Source organism: Falco punctatus, assembly GCF_963210335.1.
Source record: "Falco punctatus genome assembly, chromosome: 7".
NCBI classification, from domain to species: domain Eukaryota; kingdom Metazoa; phylum Chordata; class Aves; order Falconiformes; family Falconidae; genus Falco; species Falco punctatus.
The window spans coordinates 35,558,655-35,583,693 of NC_137587.1; the positions used below are offsets into that span (position 1 = coordinate 35,558,655).

At 40.4% G+C, this 25,039-nt stretch overlaps 1 protein-coding gene and 1 long non-coding RNA gene across 22 annotated transcripts in view; one reads left to right on the forward strand and one right to left on the reverse strand.

Moving 5' to 3' along the window:
• BEGAIN (brain enriched guanylate kinase associated) overlaps positions 1-25,039 on the reverse strand; it is a 159,807-nt gene that overhangs the window by 9,631 nt on the left and 125,137 nt on the right. For all 4 annotated transcript variants that reach the window (XM_080394561.1, XM_080394560.1, XM_080394562.1 and 1 more), the window contains one exon: positions 250-357. In XM_080394561.1, coding sequence (XP_080250687.1) covers positions 250-357 — 108 coding nt within the window. The remainder of the gene's footprint in view (positions 1-249; positions 358-25,039) is intronic.
• LOC308066826 overlaps positions 1-25,039 on the forward strand; it is a 33,164-nt gene that overhangs the window by 7,179 nt on the left and 946 nt on the right. For 2 of the 18 annotated variants that reach the window (XR_013929318.1, XR_013929319.1), the window contains one exon: positions 6,094-24,178. This is a non-coding gene — a long non-coding RNA (uncharacterized lncRNA). Of the gene's footprint in view, positions 1-351; positions 24,179-25,039 lie in introns of those variants that run through there. The other 16 variants (XR_013929324.1, XR_013929327.1, XR_013929330.1 and 13 more) reach the window with 16 other exon arrangements.

Consider the following 25,039-nt stretch of genomic DNA (forward strand, 5'->3'; position numbering starts at 1 on the left):
TTTTTTCATCAGTTGTGTGTTAGACATATGGAAAAAAATATCAATGAATAGTCTCACCCCAGCCCCATAGCATAAGGAGAGTTGAACTTACAAAATGATGGGAACAGTCAAACATGAATTTTAACTCTTGAGGTGACAAGTTACATTTTACGTAAACAATAAGAAATTATTCTATAATTTCATGGGAGGTGCATGGCCTAGCTTATTTCTGAATATAATCTCAAGATATATCCATAATTACATACTTACATTGTCTTCTGACAACTTATCTATTGTCACCTTGGCCTCAATTAAGTGATTATTGAGTGCAATTATTTCATGGCTCAAAGCCCGTTTTTCCTCTTCGTAATGTTGACCCTGTGTAGAAAATGGAGTAGTCAATATTTTTTCTACTGTCAGAATATTTCAGAAAAAGGCCCAAAGGTTGATGTCATTCTCAAATCCAGGGAAAAACACAAGAGATCAATATTCCTTTTTTAAAAAAATGGTTTATTTCTTGCTATTTTCACTCAGCAGATGAAGCAAAGTACTTTGAAAACATGGAGGTCAAACTGAGCTCACATTAGGAATCTCCACAAACGGCTCTAGGCAGCCTGTGCAAGAGCATTTGACTGAGCATCAGCTATTCCTTCTTCGTCACAAGACAGGGTTTCTAACCTGGAAGGGACTTGGGCTCTTCCTGGCTTTTGTTACAAGAGTGTATCACTTATACTGTTAGCTTCTATTCTCATCAGGGAGGAAGAACAATATTTTAAAAAGAAACTAGCTGTGTTTGAGCCAATTTCTTTTTAGTCGTTGATTGTGCTGGCTGCTTTGAAAGTACTGGGTGAGGTTGTTCATGTATCAAGATGAATGTATGCCTGATTGTGGGGTTAACACTCAGTAGCAGAATATGACCTACTGTGGGATAACAGGAAAATAGTCTGATTCAAACTTTTTGCTGCCCACTAATTTAATCTTATTACTAGTAGGTTGTAACTCTTTATTATAAATGCAAAGAAACCAGCAGGAAAAGTAGAGTGCCACTGGCCCTTCCTGTACTGTGTCCATTTTTCATATCGCAGTGTTTATTGCACCACCTCGTACATCAAAACTTATTTTGTAACCATCATTTATAACACTTACATTAGTATTAAAAGGTATGGTAGCTTCTGAAAGCTCTAGCTGAGATCAAGGCATCTTCCTTGTGCTCAGAGCTGTACAAGGCATGATAACAAGAAGGTCTGCCAGTTATCTGGAAGGATCTTTAGAAAGCAGTGTTGCAATAAGAACAGAAAGTAGGTAAACTTTAATGCGCATCTGTTTTGTTTAGTGAACTCAATCCAGTGACAAATTCACAATCTCACTTCCCATTCTAAAATTGTTAGAGTAATTTGTGAAGGACTTTCTCCAGCAGGATGATTGTATTAGTTACTAAAATTTCCCAAATGTCATATTGCCAGGGTCACAGGAAAATCTTACATCAACACGCGCTCGACATTGTCAGCTAATTGACAGCAATGGGAGTTGTGTGCTTTGAAGTCCAAATGAATGTCAAGGTTAATTATCCAGCTGCAAAGCACCAGGCTATGTTAAAGAAGAGTGATTAAATTGGAAGTGGCAACTCTCATCCTAAGTTGCTATTTAAAGAAAAACACCCCAAATGGTCTAAGCAATCCCACAGCTTGCTTTAACAGCACAGATATGATTGAAGTGTCTTTGTGAACGTCTCAACTGGTCTGTTTTGATGTCAGCTTTTCTACGGACCATCTGTTCCCTGCTGGCTGTTACAAGACCTCTGTCCTCGCAGCCCAGCTGTGCCTGGAGGCTGGTTCAGGCTGGACACCTCTGCCATCCTCATTCCCAGTGATCAGGTGCTCCTGCTAGCTGCCTGGGGTCTATGCGATGGAAAGCCAAAGCATAGCTTTCAGAGCTTGCAAGAGCTCCAACCTCACTGATTTTAGTGAGACACATGATCTGAAGGGCTGTGTTTTTTAATTGGGCAGATAGACGTGGTTTTATATGAGGCCATTAACTCTACAATGATTTTATTGTGAACTAAACAGCTAGACACTTTGTGAACCTCCTGGACATCTGTGCACCTCTAGAAATCCGTCTCCTTCGAGAGTGACTGACGGTTACATTTTCAAAGGTATTTAGCTGCGTAATGAGGTAGACAAGTAACTACCTAAGTACCTGGGATGAAAGTGCCCCTCGATTTTCCAAGTAATTTCATGCTTTTGAAGGATTCAGGTCTGCTGAGTACAGACTTAATCTTCCAAGTAACCATTTCTGTTGAAGATTTTATCAATCCTTGTATGACAAGTTGTCAAGGCAGCTGATTTGTAGGACGCCCTTTTGCTCTCAGTCTCTCTGATTCAAGCAAGTGTTGCTTTTCCCTAACCAAATTGAACTTGACTCAATATATTTCACAGTTCAGTAAAGATCATCTGATCAAGGATTTATAGTCTTCAGCAGAGAGAAACTCGTAAAAGGGCAGTAGATGCAGGCTTTGGAAGCAGTACTTTCCATTGCACTGAGTAATGCTGAATCTGACTGAATTATGGTTTCATTTTATTTCAGTTATGATAACTTTTGGGCTGATGTTTTCCAGACTTCGTATCTGACCAAGTGTGACTTCTAAAAGTATTTTCAATTTGTTGAACTATAAAATTTGCCTCAGTTCAAATTCATACTATACAGGTCAGCAGATATACACCAAAGTAATAAACGTATCAGCAGTGCTGTGGAGGAGGGGGGATGAGAAAGGCAGGCCAGTCCCAGTGTTCTCCACTAGTGTATGCTCACATCTTTCTCTTGAAATCAGGCTGCTGACATGAGCAAAGAGTCTGTCTCATTGTGGAAAAGTGAGGTAGCCTAAGGGTGGACAGGACCCTGACAGGCTTTGGCATATTGACCATATACTGTGTGTCCATCTTTGTGAGTTCAGAGCTTCGGCCAGCTGTTATCATGGTCCAGTGGTGGCAACAAGAGAGCAGAGGCTTAAACCTTACACCACCTTGGGGAAAATGGTGCAGCTGGAAGAGATGGTATGGTAGTGCTGGATGACTGCATTAAAAGGATTGCTGGTTACTGGGGGCTTCAATTTGACCTCTTCCAGTTGCAGCTGGACAATCATATTTTCAGAATCAGGTATAGATGCCATAGAGGGATGAAACGAGGACAGGAATCATGATATTAATGCTGCAATTGTGAATTATAATTATAAATACTTATTTTACTTACAACCTCTTTTGGCAGATCCCTCTATTTCTAGTAGCTTTTAGATGCTTGGACCTCCTGGTCTTCCATAAGGCTGGTGACCTCTCCTCTCTCCTTTTGGCACTGCTTTCTGCTCTGCAGCTGCTAGCAACCTCTCTCTCAAAACCCAGTAATGGATTAAGTTAATGGTGTTATTGATATGCCAAGAGCTTGCAGCTGGGCTGAGGGCTCCTGAAGTCCACTCCAAAATGCCATAGCTATGGGCTGCAATGGGCTGAGCTTCTGGTGGATCTTTGTTCAGAAATCTTTGTTGAGTCAGCTCAGTGCATCTTGCTCCTGCCTTGTCCCCCGGCACAGAGCCAGCATGAAAGAATATAGCTCCATAGCGTCTGACTAATGCAAGAGAACTGCAATCATGTGCCCATGTCTGAGTCAGATGAAATTTGTACCGCTGGGTCACTCCAGCAGTGCATGGTGCTGATATTAATGTTGGGGGGACCAAGAGCTTGGAGCTCTTGCTCCTAGCCTGGATTTAGCATGAGCCTCTCTGCTTCTTGCTCAGATCTGATGAAGGAATTGGGTATCTGCTTTTCACAAAAGGATCAAATGATATAATGAAGACATCGCTGTCCGGAATCTTGTTTTTCTTCTAATTTGTATCTAGCACAGAGACAATATCCCTCACCCGTTTACAGATCCACAAAAATATAAGGTGTCACTTTCAGAAGTGTTTGGTATCCTCTAGTCCCTGCATCTGTTATCTGTGGTAGAAGTGGAGTAAAAAGAGTTTTGCTAGGTCGATACAGCATAAAATAATAGATAAGTACACTTTGGAAAGTAACAAAAGCTAGATGAAAAGATCAGCTTTTCTTGCATATTAATGGATCCACAAAAGTTCCCTCTCCACTCTTTCAACAGCAATGGAGCAGCCTAAAAGTTGGCTGTCTCCCTGGTAATGTTTTAGTTTCCCTTCAATGCTTTCCAGGAGCTGGAGAGTGTCCTAACATAAAGCAAGGTTAGCCTATTAGTCAAGGCTAGGCTGCTTATTGTCATCTCTGCTGTCCTGTGAGAGGTTTCAGATGTGTATAGACCTTTTTAAATCAGTCTCAATTTTACAAACGAGCAGTACTGGTCTGTGGAAATGTCAGCCATTTCAAATATGGCAAAGTAAATATGTTCTTGGTGTTCCTGTAAGGAGCATTTCAATGGATAGCATTTCAATGCAACCATGAGAATAATGTAATAGTAGTAGTGACCATGGAGTTATTAGTGGCCAGCAGCATCCCTTTGGAAGTAATTCTCAATAAGTAATGCCTGAAAGACAGACAGAAAGAAAGAGACCTTTTCTGTTACAAATACCATCAAAATGGCACTGGTATCCCATCCTGAATGCCTGGATAGAGGTTTACTGCAATGTGTTTGGTTGTGGAATACAGGTAGAACTTTTTCTCCTTTTTCATTTACAACTTTTTTCCTTTATTACTGTGCTTGTCCAGGAAAAAGCCAGAGCTTCCACATGAGAAGTTCCCCACATTTTTGGACCAGTGTAACGCCATTAAGTCAGTACTTTTCTCACAGAGCACCAGTCATGATCTTTTCATAGCAGATATTAATAGGTGCTGTAAGGTATCTGCTAAGCAACTGTAATGTATGTACTGCTTGTTCTGCGGGTCTTGGTGAGAAGAGCTTGTGGGGGTATACTTTCAAAACAAGGTCTGTATATTTTAAGGCAATATTTTATAATCTCATTGAAATCATCTTATGCAGGATAAAACAGAGCAGTTGCAGATGGCACAGAACTGGGAGGGGTAGCTGGTACACCAGAGGGTTGTGCTGCAATCCAGAGGGACCATGAACAGCTGGAGAAATGGGCTGGCAGGAAGCTCACGAAGTTCAACAAGGGGAAGTGCAAAGTCCTATTCCTGGGGAGGAACCAACCCCATGCACCAATGTATGCTGGGGGCCACCCAGCTGGAAAGCAGCTTTGCAGGTAAAGATCTGGAGGTCCTGGTGCACATCAAGTTGAACATGAGCCAGCAGTGCATGCCCTTGCTGCAATGAAGGCCAAAAGTAATCAAGGCTGCATTAGAAGTGTTGCCAGCCAGCTGAGGGAGGCGATGCTTCCCCTCTACTAGCACTCGTGTGGCCACACCTGGAGCTGTATCCAGTTCAAGCTCCTCAGTACAAGATGGATATGGACACACTAGAAAGACAGTTCAAGAAATGGCCAGGAAGCTGATTAAGGGACCAGAGCATCTCCTTTATGAGGAAAGGCTGAGAGAGCTGGGGCTGTTTAGCCTGGAGAAGACAAGGCTCAGGTGGGATCTCATCTATGTGTATAAATATCTGAAGGCAGGATGCAAAGAAGACAGAGCCAGGCTCTTTTCAGTGGTGCCCAGTGACAGAAGAAGAGGCAGTGGGCACAAACCGAAACACAAGTGGTGCTGTCTGAACATCATGAAACACTTTTACTGTGAGGCTGACTGAGCACTGGAAAAGGTTACCCAGAGATGTGGAGTTTCCATCCTTGGAGATATTCAAAAGCTATCTGGACATGGTCCTGGGCAACCTGCTCTAAGTGGTTGAGAAAAGGGGTTGGACCAGATGACCTCCAGAGGTCCCTTCAGACCTCCACCATTCTGTTATGTTATGGCTACCATAACTCACTTGACTGCTGTGATAACGGGTATGCAGCATCTGGGGGTTTTATGATATGCAGTATTTTAAATTCCTGTTGTTAGCAAATACTGACATCTGTCATTTACAGAAGTAAATGCCTCTATTGTTATGCAAAGATGATTTAATATATAATTAATACATCTTTAGGTCCTAATAAAATAGTGAATGGGCATAGGTTGAATATGGTATAAGTTCACTTATGTTTCTCCCTAGTATTCCATCAAGACTTCAAACAGACTTCAGATTAGACTTGGTGCATGTGAATGCATTTCTTTGGAGTCAATGAAGCAGTATCTGCTTATTACTGATAATTACACTAATGATGGAGGATGAGAGCGTGTTATCTATCACGAAGAAAGGGCACTCAGATGCTCCATGCATTCCCAGTGATCGTTCAATGACTGTGCTTCAATGATGGGTGAGGATGGATTTGTTTTATAGCATCTGTCAGTGCATGTCTCATATCCTGGTAAGACAAATAAAAATAGCCATCCCTTGTGGAATTAGAGGCTGGGAGAGTATGCAATAGTCGCTCCCGCCAGGTGTGGAAACTTTACTGTTGCAGAGGTTAACAATGTAGCTTAGTTCATGCTTATGTGCACTCTTCTTCCCATCCAGATGTGTCATGGTCTCTGCTGAGTAAGACACAGTTTTGAAATACGGTATTTGAACTAAGGGACCTCTTTGCTTGCTGGCAGAGTCTTAAATAGAAACTGGGGTGGTGGTGGGGGATGACTAGGCCAGGGGCATATCTGACAATGTAAAGAAAACAAGAATGAGAAAACTTGTGGTGGAAATAAAACCTTTTTCCTACTGTAGCTCTTAAAGTTAACAGCTGTTCTGTTTACAGTACTTCCCCATAGACCATATGCATAACATATGTTTCATCAATTGGCTCATAAAAAAGCAAAACATGGTTTAGATTTGCAGATATTACTGGGTATTCTCTGCAGTAATTCATGATTTTAAGCATTACTGCGTGTCAGTTTCTGCTCTGCAGATCTTCATGTTATAATGACAGATTATGTGTTTGTGTGTGTGCATGTTTATGGATGCTTTGGAGCGATGTGAGTTTATCGGCCAGTTAAGAGCCTAGCTATGGATAACCCCTACTCACATTCACTTGTACCCTTGGGCAGAAACTGTAATAAAAACAGTGAACTGACGAGAGGAGAACAACAAGTAAGAATAGTGAAAGGCATTTCAATAAATAATGAAACTGTTTCAGCTGATACCAGTTCATGACACGATCCTTGGGGTGCAGGATTTGGTGCTGATCCTTGCTTGAGAGCACTATTTAATAAGTATTGCATTTTTGATTTTACTTCTTTGTATAACAATCTTATTTTGGTTTAAACAGTAAAATGAGTATCCAAAGGAGCTATTCACTTCCAGACTCACTGAAGCCACAAGTCTGTTTAAGAATGTGCATCTTTACAAGCAACTAGAGAAAAAGAGCCAAATGTTTAGCTAATTTATTAGGTAATTCTTTGTCAAGTTACAAACAAAACTGCAGGAATGTGTAGGAATGTATGCAGAGCCTGTGGCAGCATTCTGACTGCACTTCATGGTGTACCACTCTCTCATCTTTGCTTTCCACTGCAGTAATCCCAGGACACCCATTCTTGTCTCCACACTTCTTCATAAAGCTAGTAGAGCCTGGCTTTCAGGAATGCTGTTACATTACAGTAAGGAGCAATGACTAATTCATTGTATTTATTCTATGGTATTTTAGTTATAATGTACCATTATACGGTATATTAGATATTTATTTAAAGTGATTTTCTGTTTCCAAGCTGCCAGGGGTGCAGCCAAAGCTGCATTCTTCAGAAACAAATGTTTAAGGATTTTAAACCCATCACTTTTCTCAGAGGGTCAGAGAAGATGTTGATGTGTCTTGTGCCTGAGGTCTTACCTACTGCAAAAATCTGTGTCATGTTGGAGTCTTCCACATAAAGAAGATAGTGGCAAGAACATTACTGCAATGTGACACAGGCCTTAATTATGATGAACACATGGGATGAAAAAAAGTGATAGCTGTATGAGCCTTGGGCTGGCTCAGGAAGAGATTATGTTGTCTGCTGTTGCCATAACTTAATTTTTTTTGGTTTTGTAACTTTACCTAGGTGCTCATCAAAATAATTATATGGTCATAGTGAAATTAGAGGAGTAGAGACTTCAACTGAGCTACTGGTAAGGAGCGAAACATTTTGCAAAAAGAAAAAGAAGTCATGTGAATTGGGTAGAAAAGGGGTAGTACCATTCCTGCGGGCCACACGAAGTAAGCTCATCAGGCTTCTAGCTTGAAGCTGTCACTCTGATGACTGACTGTTTGATGCTCAAACTTTCTAGCCACACAGGTTCAACTGTGGAAATGGAGAAATTGCTGGAGACAGGATATTGCTTAGACTCTGCTTAAATGGGCCGGGCAAAAAAGATGCGCATTTATTTCTCTGAGTAAAGTAGTAAAATGGCCTAGGAAAAAAAGTGTGGAATTCTGAACTTTATAATCTTATATTAATTCTTATTAATTGCAGATCATTTTAATATGCAAGTGAATTCTAATTAGAGTTGACTATCTAAGCAAGCGCAATTTCACAACCAAATAACAAAACTAAGGCTAGACTATTTACAGTACTTTGCTATTTAATATTTTGTTCTGCCTCAGGAATTTTTAAATTCACATTTCCTGTCACCTTTTGACATTTTATTCTTAATAATTACTTGGGTAGAAGAAAAATTAAACTCCCCTCCCCTTCCCCCTTGTAATTGCTGTCTTAAAATAACTGTTTAGCTAAATGCTCTCTCTTGAGAGTCAAGATACTTCTCGCTAAGAAAAGTTTGCTCTGATTTATCACACTCCTGTGGCAAGGCTGGTTTTCCTCTCTAGGTTTATACTTGCACTTGAGTGCATAAGGTCTGTTCTTGCAGCGAAGACTTGTGCCGAGCCCGATTCGTGTCCCAGCCCTGCTCTGTGATGCCTGACCAGCTCAGAGCCAGCCCTAGCAGTCCTGCTCTCCCTGCAGCACTTGTCACAATAGTAATCCTGGTATTAGTCTTATTGCTGTATTATCGTTATCCTGTAGGCTTTGTCTCCTGGCTACCCCAGTTCACATCTAGGGCTCTTCCTCTTGTTGAATTTGATCCTTATAAACATGTCCATGTCCAATGTGTGTATGCCTTTATATTCTGCTCTCCTTACCTCTTAAAGCTATTCAATATACATTGAAACATCAACTGGGATATTGATTGGAAAGATTCGGTAAGCTGGCTGAAAAAAGGCTAGTGTAGTACAGGGAATAAGCATAATGCACTTGTGTTCTGTGTGAATTAGTCCTTCCTTTTTAATTAAAAAATATCTCCACTCTTTGTAAAATCTCATGTTGGGTAAAGCTATTTAAGGTTTGGTGGTGGCTTTTTTCCCCCTCCAATCACCCCCAGCCCCTTGAGAACATTGTGAGAAAATTCTTATAAGCTCTTTTCAATGGAAAGCAGGGAAAATTCATTTAAATAAAATGATCTGTTCAAATATCCAGCCCCTCAGACCCTGCTAAATAGCATTTTTTTGGCAGTATCCCAATTCAAACTGCCACAACCAAGTATAATGACTATATTAAATAACTAGTGCGAAAAAAGTCTAAAAAAGAATAGAGTCGTTATGGAGATTGCTTGAACAGAAACAATTTTGCTTCCAATCCTGTTAATATGTTACTCAGGTCTCCTCTGCCTCCTAATGCGGTTCTCTGCAGAGCTGTTTTGGTGGTTGTTGTTGCAGTGTTTTTTGATATCGCTTTAATTGTGGGTCTTCGGAATTGCTGAGAAACCCTGGGTGGAGGGACAGGCAGGAGTGTGCTAGACAGCTGGTGTGATGTGTGCTGCATGGCTGGCGTCACATGAGGCTTTGCTAGATATGGTCACTTTTGATCCTCATATTAGGGCCACTGTTTCTACCGACTAGTGTTTGAGGAGTAATCTCTCCTGGTATAAAGCAAGGCTGAAGAATGGATCTCTCTATGTACTGATTAAGCTTTACTGTAAAGGAAGTGCAACGCTTCCTCCCCATCTGACTGCTGGGATCAAATCAAAAAAAAATGAAACACAGATATATTTTTATGAAAGGATTTGCTCCTACAAGCAGATAGGAAACTCACTGCTGTATGTTCCTTATGCTGCTGTTCGGGGGAGTCACTTGAGCCATTGCCTCCAGAGTTTGTGCAGATGAGAGACTCTACCTTCTGGTCAAGAGAAATGTGATAACCTTTCTTCTGTGTCGTAAGATCAACTGTCTGTCTTGAATCAGCTCAACTCTCCTCTGTGCCATTTCAGAGCTATGCTGGAATTTCATTTGCTTCCTTAACTATTCTGCATTAATACTGTAACTCCACAGTCCTTTATTTCAGTTGTCAATCTGGTTTAAAGGGCTTTGCTGCTGCCCAGCAGTTCATGGCCCCGTCAGCTGTGCTGGCACAACTTCATTGCCATCCTGAAAACCAGGATGGTGAAAAAACCCCTATGAAATGGAAAAAAAAGCTTTGCTTGGGAAAGAGGTCTTTTAAGCTATCTTTGCCATTAAGGAAAGTGTACATGCACTCAATACCTTCAGTATTTCTTCCTGGCATTCAGACATCTGGCTCACAGTCTGAATGTTGTCCTGTACTATCTCAAGATTCAGTTTTCTTTCACCCTAGAGCTTTGCAAAAATTTGAACACTGCGATTTCTTGATACCATCTATCATAGCTATTCATATATTTCCAAATAATAGTAAGCCTCTAAGGTATTATTTTCACAGCAGCTTATAAATATTAATATCCTCTTCAGCAGAGGCTAAGGCAGACCTTCCCTTATTTATATGTCTAGAGTGTCGTTGTCCAAGTCTAAGCTAGTCACCTTCCTGACTTCCTTCAATCAACACAGAGATTTCTTCAAACCATGAAATTCCACATTGTACAAGTGATTGTCAGAGGAATGGTGCCTGTTTATCTCCACTGGCTGTCAGAGATGTTGAGGATAAAAATGCTTCAGACATTTACATGCTAAATAGACATCTTGCTTTTAGATACTTAAAACTAGGTAAAATGAAGTAACTTTAAGTAACTAGCTCAATGGCATACAAATCATGTTTGGCAGAGGCAAGAACCGAATCCATGTCTCCCAAGACATGTCTTGTAATTCATGGGAAGCTCACTTTTCTGTGCCTGTAACTGTTCCGAGGGAAGAGCAGCGTGAAGGGGTTTTGCGACTAATGTGAATCTAGCTGAGACAGGCTTTTAGTAAGTTGATTGGAAATGACCTGTTGCCAGATTTGATGGGAAAACCTCAAGAAATGGAGAATATGCTACTTCCCTGCGTTACAGGAGCTCTGTGCCTCTGCATTTGCAAACACTGTTCCCCAACTGAGCAGGTACATGTGATCATGTACCAACACTGATCCCGAGTGTAGTCATCGTTCTGGCTTTGTCTAATATGCTGTCTGATATTTAGCATTTTCTCCCTGTAAAGACATTTATACGAATCAGTCATGTCTCCTTTCTACACTGAACGAGTGAGCTCCTGGAGTCTCTTGCTGAGGCAGCTTCTTTACCTCTCAGTCTTACTTTTCAGTTGTCGGTCAGCTTGAGCGCTTTTCCGCACCCTTTTAAAAAACGTAAATATCAGAACATCAGCCACCGTCTTCAAAGTGGATTTTCCCTTGTCTGAAACCGTGGCAAAAGTATCCTTCTACCCTATTCACTTTTCCCATACTTATACAAATACCACCGTTATTGTCTTTGCCATAGTGTGCTGCCGGGAGCTCACGTTGGATTGTTCAGCCAGCCTGCCTTTCAGAGTCACTGACCTTTTCTGAGTTTCTGCTTTCCAGAGTACAACGCCCTCTCTCCACTTCGCCCTTCCCATTTTTTTTTTTTATATGGTCTGCAAAGATTTTACGCTTCTAGGTGTCTGTGGGAAAACATTTAGACTGAATGGGCACAGTTTATGGAAGGCACAGGCCGTTCTGAATAATTTCCTTATCAACATCTAACAATGCTGCTAATCCTTTTTAGCTCATTTTATCAGCAATAATTTTATGTTTACTTTTAGGACACTGTTGAAAACATTGATCGATGCTGAGAACCGTACCAATCCTGGGCTGTCCTGATCTAGCCCTCTGAAAAGACTCTTTTGTAATGGAAATAGCCCTGTGCCTGCTACTTTTTGAAGTGTCTTTTAGTAATCTTGCAACCCATCTACTAACTGCTTTTGATACTGTATCACTGTAGTTTTGTAATAACAGTTCTATTAAGTGGTACTTGTCATATCTTGCTATCCAAATATATCTACTCAATTGCTTTTGCTAAAGAAATTATGGTTTATTTAACAATTTTTCATAAAATCATGTTGACTTCCATTATTTATACTCCTGTGATTTAGTTTTCCAGTAGCTGAACATCATAAACAATTACTCTGTGATTTGTACAGCCTCTCTTTACCCCATTCTATGCTTGATCTCTTGGATTTGGTACAGACGAGCATTTTTATCAACCTCTGAGAATTATCTCAACATTCAAAGACATTTAAAATAAACATCAGCTTAACACATTAGTATGTATTTTTAATTTAGCTTGGAGTAGGAAGCTGGGAATCTGCTCAGACAGTTCTTTTAGGACTCTTAAGTGGAAGCTTATGTAGGCTGCTGTTATTTCAAAGAAATATTTTTGCAAGTGGTCCCTAAGACATATTGCTCAACCTTGTCTCTAGTTTCCGTTGAAATTGGAAGCTGGATTGCAATCAGTAGTAAAATAATGTTCTGGCTTAAAGCAAAGTGTGGCACAAGATCTCTGCCTCCTGAGTGAAGACGGGAAGATGCTCATCTGGCTTCTGGCCCATGTGGCAAGGCAAGGACTTGAAGTGGCATGGAATGCCCCAGTTAGGTCAGAAGGCGACATTTCCCAGCACAGACAACCTACAACAGTGGCTTTGCAAAGCTGGTGTGAGAAGCACGTGACAGTTACAGTACAGTCATGAGGGAGCTGTTTCACATTTAGACAACCCAGGGCCGCAGAGGCAAGATGAAGGGCTTTGCCCCCAGCATTATTGTCCCTGAGTTTTGAGGCACCCCAACAGCAGAAGCACTTAGTTTATCTCTCAGTGTTACACTGAGTGGTTTTGACAAATCCTCTGCAAAGCATCAGAGATGGCATCTCAGTCTGTAATGAGCTTTTCAGTCTAACCTTAACACACTTGATTTGTTTTTTTAATTGTGATGTTTGTCAAGTGACATTTCTCTGAAAGTTAATTACTTCTTATAACTAATTCATTTGATTTCAGACACAGCTCTCTGGGAAAAAGAAAAAATACAAAACCCAAAACAAACCACAAAACTTCCTGGTAAACACATAGTGTTAAAATGAATTATTTTTAATTTGCTCTTTTGGTAATTTGTTTTTTTTCCCCTTCTCTAAGGGATGGTCCTTCAGTCATGGATGCTGAAATCATTTGACAGCTACTTCCTTCCTGCCAAGGGTATATGGAAAGGTAAACTATTCCATGGAATTCAGAAAATGAGATTTAGATGCCATAACCAAATCCCCTCTTATTGTGAAGAGTAAGACTTTGTGAATTATGGGAAGTGTATGTATTTGGCAGGATGTTAATCCCTGAACCAGTCAGAAAAGGAAGGGAAAAGAATGGACTTGTGCTTGAGAAGAGTGCTGGTTGATGCTTAAGGCTTTGATCTTAAGAAGGAACTTTACAGGGACACTCTTTATACATAAATTTTGGAAGGAATGGGAAATATTTGTCAGTGAATGCTCCACAAAATTAAAGGCTGGAGGCCAGACCCAAAGGCACTGCTCTAGAAAAGTCCATATGCTTTTCCTCCTTTTTCTTGCCTTCCGAGTCCTTCCATGCTTCATCTTGCTGTTGCTCAAAAGTATTTCTAGGAACATATTTTTAAATTCAGGGAAACTTCTCATCTAATCAGTCTGACTTTGTCCTCAGCTTTTGGTTTATGAATTTTGTTTATGACTTGGTTTATTGGCTTTTACTTTTGTTGTATTTCCACATTGTTTTTTTTTAATGTCTCCTTCACACAATGTTGTACATGGCATGTACTCTTGTCTTCAGAATTCACATCCAATTTACTGGTCCTTTTCTAAGACTTCCTGTCATAACATTTTAAGAGTAGAGATATAATTTGCTTTTCAGATACTGAGGTCTGTCTATTGAGAGAAATGTGCTAATGTGGATGGACACTGAAGAGCTGTGTTGATTCTCATTAGTGACAAGAAAGTTGTGTCAAGGCTTTAGACAAAATCTCTGACTGTTAAAAGGGTTTTCTTATCCTAACTTTTAGGTCTAGCTTCGAATCTTAAAAAACATCCTTTCCATTCTGCCACTGCAAAATAAGAGAATGAATACTGTCCCCATGAATGAGTTTACCTATGGGGAGCAAGAGGCTAAACTTCAGGCAACCTGACAGCTAGAAAGTAATGTTGGATGCCTTTGCACTGACCTCAAGTTGCAGCAGACATCAGGGGAGTTGTTCTTAGAGGTAATTAGGTCAAGCACATTCCTAATCAAACTTTGAAATTCCCTTCTGTAACCTGCTTTGCCGCGGAAAAGTCTTGGTATGCTCTAGAATCTAGCTCCAGTAAATGGCTTAAAGTCATCAGCAAAACTACAGCGTGGTTCCCTCTCAATTTACCTGTTATAGTTAGAGGAAAAAATAACCCAATTTAGATATTTTTAAATATGTTAAAGTATAATTTAATACAGGTAGGTAGGAGGGAAAAAAACACTTTCATTGCAGGCAATGGGAGATCTGTACTATTTAAATCTCATCACAGCCTGTGCTAACTGCTTGTGGGGATAAAACTAGGCGCTATTGGAAGGTACAGAAACACTTCCTACCACTCTGGCATGTTTTCAAAGTCCATATTTTCCAGCAGATTAGATACAGGAGGTTGATTCTAAGCGATGTCCTAATTGCTATTTGATAGCTAACAAAAATGCAATTTAAGAGCTGGCATGAGGTGCCATGTCAGATTTTAGATTCTCTAGATCTGACTTGTGTGAAGATCTAGGCATTCATAAATAATTGACAACCCAGTCAAAACAACATGTTTTTTTAATAGGTTTTCTATGCCAGTAAGAAGACCATTGTGATCAACTTATCTGATCCATCTAGCTCATGCCATAAACGTTTCAGTCAGCAGTTCCTGTGTTTGAAGAATCCATATTTTTTTCTATTGGTGAGTAATTGCCTGAAGGTCCAGCAGAAAGCTGGCTAACATTTAATGAGTTTGTTGCCTAGCTGAAGAAGGTTGAGTCTGTACATGTCCCCTGCATATCCCAGTGCAGTAGGAACCACCCTAGAGGTGTCTCACTGCTCCGTGTAGCTGAAAGACATTGCCAGAGCAGCCTGGCTACTCCTTGAGTTTGGCATTTCGTGAAAGCTTTGAGCTGTGATGAGCTGCTCCGAATGGCCATATGAATCTGTCCGGTCTTCCCTGGGAAAGCCTCAGCAGTGGTCACCCCACACCAGTCTCAGTGAGAAGAAAGGCTGCCACTGAATGGTGCCTAGAGTCAGGTCATTGATGTGAAGGTGAATGGAAGCGTGAGGACTGTAGGGGAAATGGAAATGAAAAATGAAAGTCAATCAGTGAGACCTTTAAACTGTATATGTTAATTTTCACTATTTATCACTGTCAAGTGACCAGGGACCTGTTAGAAGTTTAGAATTGAAAACCTTAATGTATTCTTTATAAGAACAAAAGCTCCTGTATTATGCAGCAGCCTAAAGTGTTCCTAGTTCAGGTGACTCAGCTTCTCTATGCATTATTTAAATTGTCCTATGATATCAGTCTACTGCCGTGTAACTGCAATTTATACCACCCTTTTTCAATGGTGTGTTTTTACAAATCTCTAATTCTAACTGCAATCATTGGAAACAGTACTACTAATGGACTTCTGCAGTATGCATTCATCTTCATCCAGCTTTGTGGCTATCTCCAGCAGTATTTTAAATGTATAGTAGAACCGATGGTGACTCCTTTCTAATTTTGGAGAATGAAAGCTGGAATTGTATTTGCACTTCTAGTCCAAGACAAGACATTTCAAGAATATCTAAGCTCTGTGTTAGGGGATTGAAAGATGTGGAGCAGCATCAGAACAGCAGGTTAAGTTTCTTGAGTGCTCTGTGAATAGGAAGGAAGAGGTGGAAGCAGCACTTTGCAAGTATTCAAACTACCTGCCAAGACAGAGCCCTGTACCCTGACTCAGGCTGGTGTTTAATGTTAATGTGATGCAGATGCAGAAAAAAACCTTGAGTTATGGCTTATCTTCAAGCTTCAATCAGAACATCACTGACCAGAAACCACGCATCTCATACCACTTCAAGAACTTCTACATCTCTAGAAAACATGTATTTCTTTTGTTACTAAATAAAGTGGCCTGAACATTTAAAAATATTAAGGAATTCCCTCTAAGGTTAATTTTCCATTATTCATGTGTTGCTAAAAGATTTTCTTCAAATTACCACTATAAACCCTCTCTTCTCCATTTCAAAACATAATGGACAAAACAGCTTTAGAATAGAATTTGCTTTCTGGGTTTAAAACTGAAAAGCATTACTATGTCCTCATAACATGAATGAGATGCACAAAATTTATTTTAAAAGAGGATTAACATCCAATAATCTCATTGGGAAATATTATGGTGTCAAAACAGAGTTGATGAGAGAACCATTTTATTGTCATACCACTTGTCAGGATGAACAGGAATTTCCAAATTAAAGAGCCAAATGTGTGCGCACGTGTGTGCGTGTGAGTAAAATTCCTTCAGCCTGAACCGAACTTTTTCGTAACACTGGTGTTAATTTCTCTCCTCTCCCAAATGTCATGACAGTGGGAAAAAGGCATGATTGGCCCTTTCTGTAGTGATTGCAGAGGCTGCCACCTCCTGACTACTAGGAAGAACTGCTGGATAAGAGTCAACTGAAAATCAAATCAAAATAGAAAGTGTGTTCATTTTTCAGCTTCTCAACTACATGCGACAGTACTTCTCGATGACATTAATTTTCAGGACCCATCCTCAAAGTTACTCTAAGTTACTCTGTATATTAACCTGTGCAGGACTGAAAGCACTGCTGTTCTGGCATTTCTAACTATGGAAAACCAAGGGTTAACAAGCACTGAATATGCTCCTGCTCCCTCAGGTTGAGCACAAAGAAACTTTAGTGATTAAATCTGGAAAATGAATGGCCTGAGAGTGCTGAGGAGCTACTTAATGCTCCTGCCTTCTCCAATGCCTGTTGAGATCAAGACAAATAAATGTATTTTGCCCTTTAGGAAGAATTAAAATTAATGTCCAATATGACAGTAATATGGGAAGAAAAAGCGCAGGTGTCATATAAAAACATTGCAAGGATGATCAATCACTGAAATGAACAGAAATCTACTGTTCAGAGGCTATTACATTCCCTAGTATTGCAGTAGTGTCTGGGAGCCTTGTTCATGGACCAGGACCCCAGTCAAGAGCAAAATGCCAGGCAAAGGAGAAAAATTAAGAGATCCTAACGTTGGTGGGGATCATTGTAGACCTCAACCACCTAAACATACCTGAGCCAAATCCTACGTTGTAGAATGGAGCCTGTTTTTGTTTGTTAGGAGAACCCTTTTGGACTCAAGCTGTTACATCTGCAACATTCGTTTGGGTTCAGCCTTAAAAGATGACCCTTGCCAAAGACACGCAATTCTCAGGCCTCTTCAGCTGGTGGAAAATCTGGCAGGTTGCTAATATATCAGCTAATAGATACACATTTTGTATGAGCAATGCTCTAAGAGTGATAGGTGGGGGCTGCTGCCTTGCACAGGAGACACTGTCACGGAGATGCTGATGCTTACCTAAGAGTATGGTTACATGGTGGTATTCAGAAGAGGAGAAATTACCTTTTATATTCTACTTTAGGCACTGTCTCTACGTTTTTGACTGGATAGAATAATTCTGTGTCAAAATAGAATATGCTGGTAACTCACAGTATTTCCTCTTAGCCTTCGTCATCCCTTTGCTTCCTCTCCCTCCACTGCCTCCTCTTTGCAAACAACCAGACCCTGTCACTTTTGACTTAGCCAGACTCAGCCTGCATCCACCTGGCTTTCAGCTGACCCCATGACTCCTGTAAAATATCAAGGAAATGAAGACCTCTTTCCTCTGGTTTAGATTATTTTTGTTGCAAGCCCTCAGTAGGCCTTTATTTTAATTTCTTTCACAGATTCACAGAATATTGTTCCTGAAAGAGTATATGATAAGAAAGAGAAGTTGTCATCTGCTGAAGAGTCAACACACTCAACTACATGTTACCCAAGGAGAGCAGCCCCATGACTGAGGACCACTTCTGAAAATTTAGCTTTTGTCTCTGTGAGGCATGAAGATCTTGGAAAATCTGGCGCTACAAATATTCATGCATTAAATACAGAGCAATGCTGAGAAAACATTGAGTTTTCAAAGAGAAATGCTTGAGGCCAAAGGTGTGTTGGACTAGGAAGGACCCTGTGAGTTACTGAGTCCCGCTCCTTGCTATTGCAGGCAGCTGTGCTGAAAATCCTAACCATCACACTTCAGCATCCATGTAACTAAGCGGTGGGACTGCCCCTAATAAAAGTGGTTCTTTTGCCTGCCCCTGTCCTCTGGGGGTTTTCAACCTTTGTGTAATGTTCAGGCTAAATTTATTAATGGCTGATGTCTATACAATTGTTATTGCATCAGCAGTGTCTTTTAGTTTAAATAGCTCTCAACTTCTGCTAAATTTTATAGAAATTTAAGACTGATGAGTTTAGAGCAAGCAGCCAGAATCCCCGCAACCTTTATTCTCTTAGGCTAAACAAGCCAGCATCTTTTAATCTCATTTCAGAAGATAAATTCTTCATTTCCTTGATTATTGTAGTCCTGTTACAGACTGAATTAATCTTCCTTGCATCCGGGTCTCTGGGACTGTATATTGTATTCCAGATTGCCTCATCATGTCCTTGTTCTCCACAAATGCCTCACAAGGGACATCTGAAACCAAATGACTTTTCCAGCTATGATTGACTAAGCAAGCCAGAATTTTCTTCCTTTGTGGAACCTCCAGTGGGAGATCCCTAATTTATAACAGATTTCTTTTCATTAGTTTGAAGTCATAGCTTTTTCCTGCCTTCGGGTGGGCACATGTCTGAGCAAACTGTTGAAGCACAGGGCCCTTGCTGCTCAGGTAGGCAGTGGAGTAACACAGCCAGTCACTCCAAGAGACTGATTCATGTTCTGTCCGATGCTGGCAGTGCCTGTCTTTCCCTGTTGACTATAGAAGGAACATGGGAATGTCATGTTCCTAAGGTGGGTTACCTGGTTAGGTGGACTAAGTCTGGCCAAAGATGTGAAGTACACACCTTGTAGAGTGTGCTGCAAAATTTCATCTTGTTCTGTCTTTAGTAGATATTCTGATAAAAGTTAGAAACACGTAAGGAAGAAAAGAAAGAAACTTGTGTTCTGTTACATTTCTAACTGTGGCTGTAGCTGTTCCCCTGACAGTCAGTGAATTAGTTTCAACCTAACCAGTACCCCACATTTCTGTTTACTGGATTCTAAGTTATCTATTTTATTGGGACAATTACAGAAGAAAACACTTCTATCATGGGAACTGTTCTTCCAGGCCATTCACATCACTATGAGATGAACGATTTCTCATCTCTTCCTCTAAGTTTATAAATTCAGCTTAGGCAAAGTTATCTCTCTTAGATTTGTAGGGAAGGAATGAAATAAAAAATAGGCACTTTTTTACCCAAGTCTCAGTCATCAAACTGGGTGACTTTCAACGAGATTAAACTAACTGCATTGAAATTATGAGGTGTGTAACAGCAAAAGAACTTAGAAAACTTAGGGATTCACTTGTTAGGTTTACAGTGCTATCCACTGCAAATGATTATCCAGCTTTATTTTTTCTTACAATTTCTTACCCAATTAGGCTCATTCCTCAGGCATATGTGTCTGTCCTCATACACCAGAGAATAAGCAGAGGATCTTTACAACTCAAGACTTGAACTAAAAAGCAGGTAAGGCCTCAAGCAGACTTACAATTTCTGGTGACATACAGCACATGCATGTGCTCATTTTAAAAACCCGGTGGGTTATGTGCTTTGGTTGACAGCTTATTTGGTTGAGCGTTTAGTTGCTCTGGTGTGTTTGCTTGCATGCTCTTTCTCGCTCTCCTTCTCCCTCCTCCTCCTCCTCTCCACTGACATTAAAAATAGCGCCTTGGAGATCCATATCTGACCACCCAGTCAAGCTTCAGTGAGACATGTTCGATTTCTTTCACAGTTTATATCTTGGGATGTTTGGCTGAAGGTAATTTTAGCTCCTTGAACCATGTTAAAGCAGGGCTGGGATTTCAACTATCCTTGTAGGAACTAATTAATAGGTCATAAACATGTCACTGGAAGCAAAAGTTTACCCTTAATTTTGAAAAGAGGGTAAACTTGGAGATTTTTTTTTCATAGTCATAGGAGGAAAAAAATCCGCTACACCCGTTCTATGTACCTTTTAATTAGGTTACTTAATCAAGATGCTTTTGATCTGAACGTTATTGTTGTATATTGCAGTCTGGAGGGACTGATCAGCCTGAGATTCAACTTCCCATGGACGCACTTGGCTGCAAAGCAGGATGGTTTCTTAAACTACCTGGAAAATTCTCTTATGAGCTGCCTCAGAACATGGGGATTAATGTTGACTGTGTATTTCAGCTCCATTTAAATTCTTTAACTGTTTGCTCACTGGAAAAGAAAATAAAACTTTACTGCCATTCTGAAGGGCTTTTATGCAGGCACCTGTGCATTTCAAGCACATAGAAACTTATGTAGAATACAAGCTGGTAATTTAAATTGGGTTGTGGGAATAGCACTGAGAAAGGCTGAACAAATAAAATGGAACTAGTTCATTCATCATTTTAATAGCATTTAGCTTGCCTCATAAAGAAAGTGGCAGCTTTTATTGCTCATACAAGGACTTATGCCACTATTAAAGAATGATGCTTCAGCTACTTCTGCTCTAAACTGCAGAGTGTGACAAAGCCCAGTGGACTGAATTCTAGTTACTACTTAGCACCTAAGTGCTAACTAATAAAGCAAAGTGGAAGGGCAGTGTTTGGAAACAGCAACTGCAATATTTAAAACCTGATGGTAGGGAGGAGAATAATACACTAAAAAATTACATTTGGCTCACATATTGAGATGTTAGATGTTTCCAGATTCAAATCTGTTGACTTTTGTGACTTCATGTTGCATTAAACAGCGAGGTGTAATAGGATTAAAGCTTCATGCTTCATCGGAACGTGACTTCTGATCTAAAAAGCTTAGGTGGTGTGACTCTCACTTGCTACGGAGAGATCTTGCTAGATACACTCCTCACCTTTTCTAAGCTTGGCAGTGATTTTCACCCAAGCACTGCATCCAAAGTTTTAAAGAAAAGCCTATCAGCACTGACAAATCATTTCTCCTCCCACAGAATCAGGACTTATGCTGCAAAAATGAAGGATGAGGGAGAGAGCTGAAATCCCCTGGTTTTGGCCAAAAATGTCATTTCAGAAGTGTTTCCCCCAGAGAGCTGCAGTGTAGATAGCTCCTGCATGCTTCTGCTTTGTGAAATGGGATCCCGGGGCTGCTGATGTATCCTGTAGTCTATTTTTGCTCTGAGTCACTGCTGCACCTCATGGGAACTGTTGTTCGTTCAGGGCAGATGGCGCAGAGAAGTCAGTGAGACAAGGACCCAAATGACAAATCCCTGAGACACTTTGGTGCCATTTCTGACACAGTGTTCAGTTGAGTTTGCAGTTACAAACTGAACATCTTTCGATTGATTACTCTCTAAATGAAAAGCTGAAGTTTTCCCTTAAAATTCTCTGACGCTGTCTGAGAAAAAAAATCCAACATCATAATTTTGGAGATCAAGTATCAGGCTGGGTAATTTTGTACTGAAAAAGAGTTAAAACTTTTCTACTAGTCTTATAGAAGGCCTTTAGGCATTTATTCTCTGTTTCAACTAAGTTAAAGTTATCCATCCTGCAGAGAGCAATGTGGGTGTCTGTCTGTCTCTCTTGGATGTTTCTAAATCATATCTAAGCTCTGATTAATCTTTCCTGATACCTTTGCTCATATATTCCCCCTCGTGAACAGCTGGGGGTAGCTCCTACCTGACTGCGGAGCCCCTCAGTATAAATGGAGTAGCAATCTGCTAATAGGCTGTGTAGAAAAGGATGGAGCAGGAAAAGCTGTGGGAGGTGGATATAAAAATATCTTGGTAAGGTATCTAACCAGGAAGAAATGAAATAAAAGCTGTTCCTCTCTCAGATTTATTTTCTATTCATGGTTTACCTTTCTGCTCTCTAGGTTACATCAGCTTACATTTTCCAAACTAAATATCTCGCTGAAATCAGTAAAAGGTCAGAAGAATTGTACTGGTCACGCCAGAGGTGCATCTAGCCTACTACTTGTCTGAGAGCAGGGTAGCCCAGAGTAATGTACAAGAACAGAGCAAGCACAGAGTCATATTTTCCCAGAATATCCTCCCAGCCTCTGGCAATTTGCAATTTAAGGACTTCCTTACTTATAGGTGATACTGTACCAATGTTCTTATCACTTTCTTAATCCAGATGTGATTTTAGCATCCATTATATCCTGTGGCATGAAAATCTACAACTAGGTGCTGTGTGGAGAAGTGCCTCCCCTTTTTGTTTTAATCTGTCACTTGCTCTTGTCATTTGATCCCTTCTGGTTCTTTTATTGGATGGGATGTGAAATCTTTCCTGTTTACTTGTTCCTTGCTTTTCCATGGTTTTTCAGATGTCTTTCCTGGAGGGATCCTCCTCTCTCTGCCATTTCCTCTATGAGCTAGAGTCCTGTTTGTGTATTTACACTTTACATGGAACATGCTCCACAGTTCTCTCATCCTGTTCCTCTTTGCTCTATTTTTTCTATTTCTCCTGTACCTTTTTTGAGATGGAGAAACCAAAGTTGCCATGTAATAGTCAGCTTATGGATGCGCCATTGACTTTTACTACAGCATAATAATGTTCCTATTCTGTTCTTGGAGGTGCTGGTGGATGAAAAGCTGGACATGAGCTGGCAACGTGCGCTCGCAACCTGGAAAACCACCCGTATCCTGGGCTGCATCAAAAGAAGCGTGGCCAACAGGTTAAGGGAGGTGATCCTCCCACTCTACTCCATTCTGGTGAGATCCTTGCAACAGGGCAAGGGGCAATGGTTTTAAACTAAAAAAGGGTAGATTCTGACTAGATATAATGAAGACATTTTTTACAATGAGGGTGGTGAAACACTGGAACAGGTTGCCCAGAGAGGTGATCAATGCTCCATCCCGGAAAAAATTCAAAGTCATGTCGGACAGGTCTCTGAACAGCCTGATCTAGTTGAAGGTGTCCCTGCCCATTGCAGGGGTGTTGGACTGGGTGACCTTTAGAGGTCCCTTCCAACCCAAGCCAGTCTATAATTCTATGATAAAACACAAGCTTAAAACTATTCTGTGTATTATTAGAAATATCTATTATAACTCAAAACCCTGAGTGGTAATAGCTGGTTCTGAATCTTTCGGGGCATGTGTGAGGTTAGAGCTGGGTTTCTGACATGCTGTCAGTCACTGCTTGAAAATCCCTCTGTGGGTTGTTGCAATCTCCTTTTACCCTCACGGCCCTGAGTACCTCACTGCTGTCAGGGAATGCTCTCCTCGCACCGCTCTTCTGCCTTTTACAGGTCGGCTCTAAACACACACAGGCCTAAGATCAGATCTACTCCTCGTTTTTATTCATTGACAAAATGGACCACTTATACTTACATCTAATTTTCCACCTTTTAACATCTCTGAACAAGAAAAACGTTAATTTTTAACTAGCATTATCAGTTATACCATAATTTAAATTTAATCACTCACGTCTTCTGTACCTTTTCTATGTGGAATGTACGTTTAAGGTACAGCAAGTTTATAACAATAACAACTTCAATGCCTTTATTCTGGTTGCCGGTAAGTACTACTAGGGACACAGTGTGACTTCCATATGACACATTTCTGGTGCAGACAAATAGAAATAATGAGTATGAAGAAATGAATCTGGAGTTAGCCAGTTTTTTTAGACATATAATTGTGTCATGTCCCCTCCCATTCTTTTTTGTTTTAGAGAAGTTTTATCTTTAGCTCTAGAAGACAACTTGGAAAGCAAAGGATATGATATTGCTCCTGGATGTACCAGTCATCTGCTTGGTATCCTATTCTGATTATGTACGTGCGCTACAAAATTGAAGGCTTTAATTTTCATGTTTTGCTTAGTGTTTGGTTGGAGAAGAAGTAGGAATAATTGGCTGTAATAATGGACTCTTCATGCCTGTGAAGTAAAATGAACACATTCATGGGCTCACTTCCTTCTGCTGTTGGTGCAGACTGCTTTATTCAAGCTGATTTGCAGTGAAAGCTTATCTCTAGGTTCTGGCTGTGAGAGGAAAAGTAAATAAGCCTAAGCAATTAGAGTAATGTTCATGCAGGTGCAAAAAGCCAACACAAAGCTCTATTTACTCTTGCCTTCAAGTCCCTTTAATCATCATTGCGGAGCTTAAGTTGTACATGGGCTTTTATGTGGTGCATTTCCTACATAGAGTATTTGAGCGCTTCTATTTCACTATAGAAATCCTCAGCCCTAGAGACATATCTGGCACCAAAATAGCTCTGACCATCTTCCCAGTCCTTGAGGGAATGAGCGACTTCAGTAATGAGTGGACAAGCTGTAGAGTCTCCAAGGTCATTCAAAGGTTTATAGTACTGCTTAGTAGCACTGCAAAAAAGTAATAATAATCATTCTGAATAATTCTACAAACAATAGGTAAAGGCAGCAAATGTAAAATGATGAGAGTCAAAGGCTTCTGAAAAACATCCACACTACCTTGATAATTATCTGCACATCTAATGAAGTGTAAACCCCTATGGAAATCAATATACCACTAGGATTGTCTTTTTTTTTAATTTAGTGGGTTTTATAATTCTTTTTTTCTCTGGTAATGGAATCTCCTTTTGTTTGCTTGCCCTACTGCTACTTTAAAATTGAGCAGTTAAAACTGTATTGCAAGGATTTCCCCAAAAAAGCTTTAT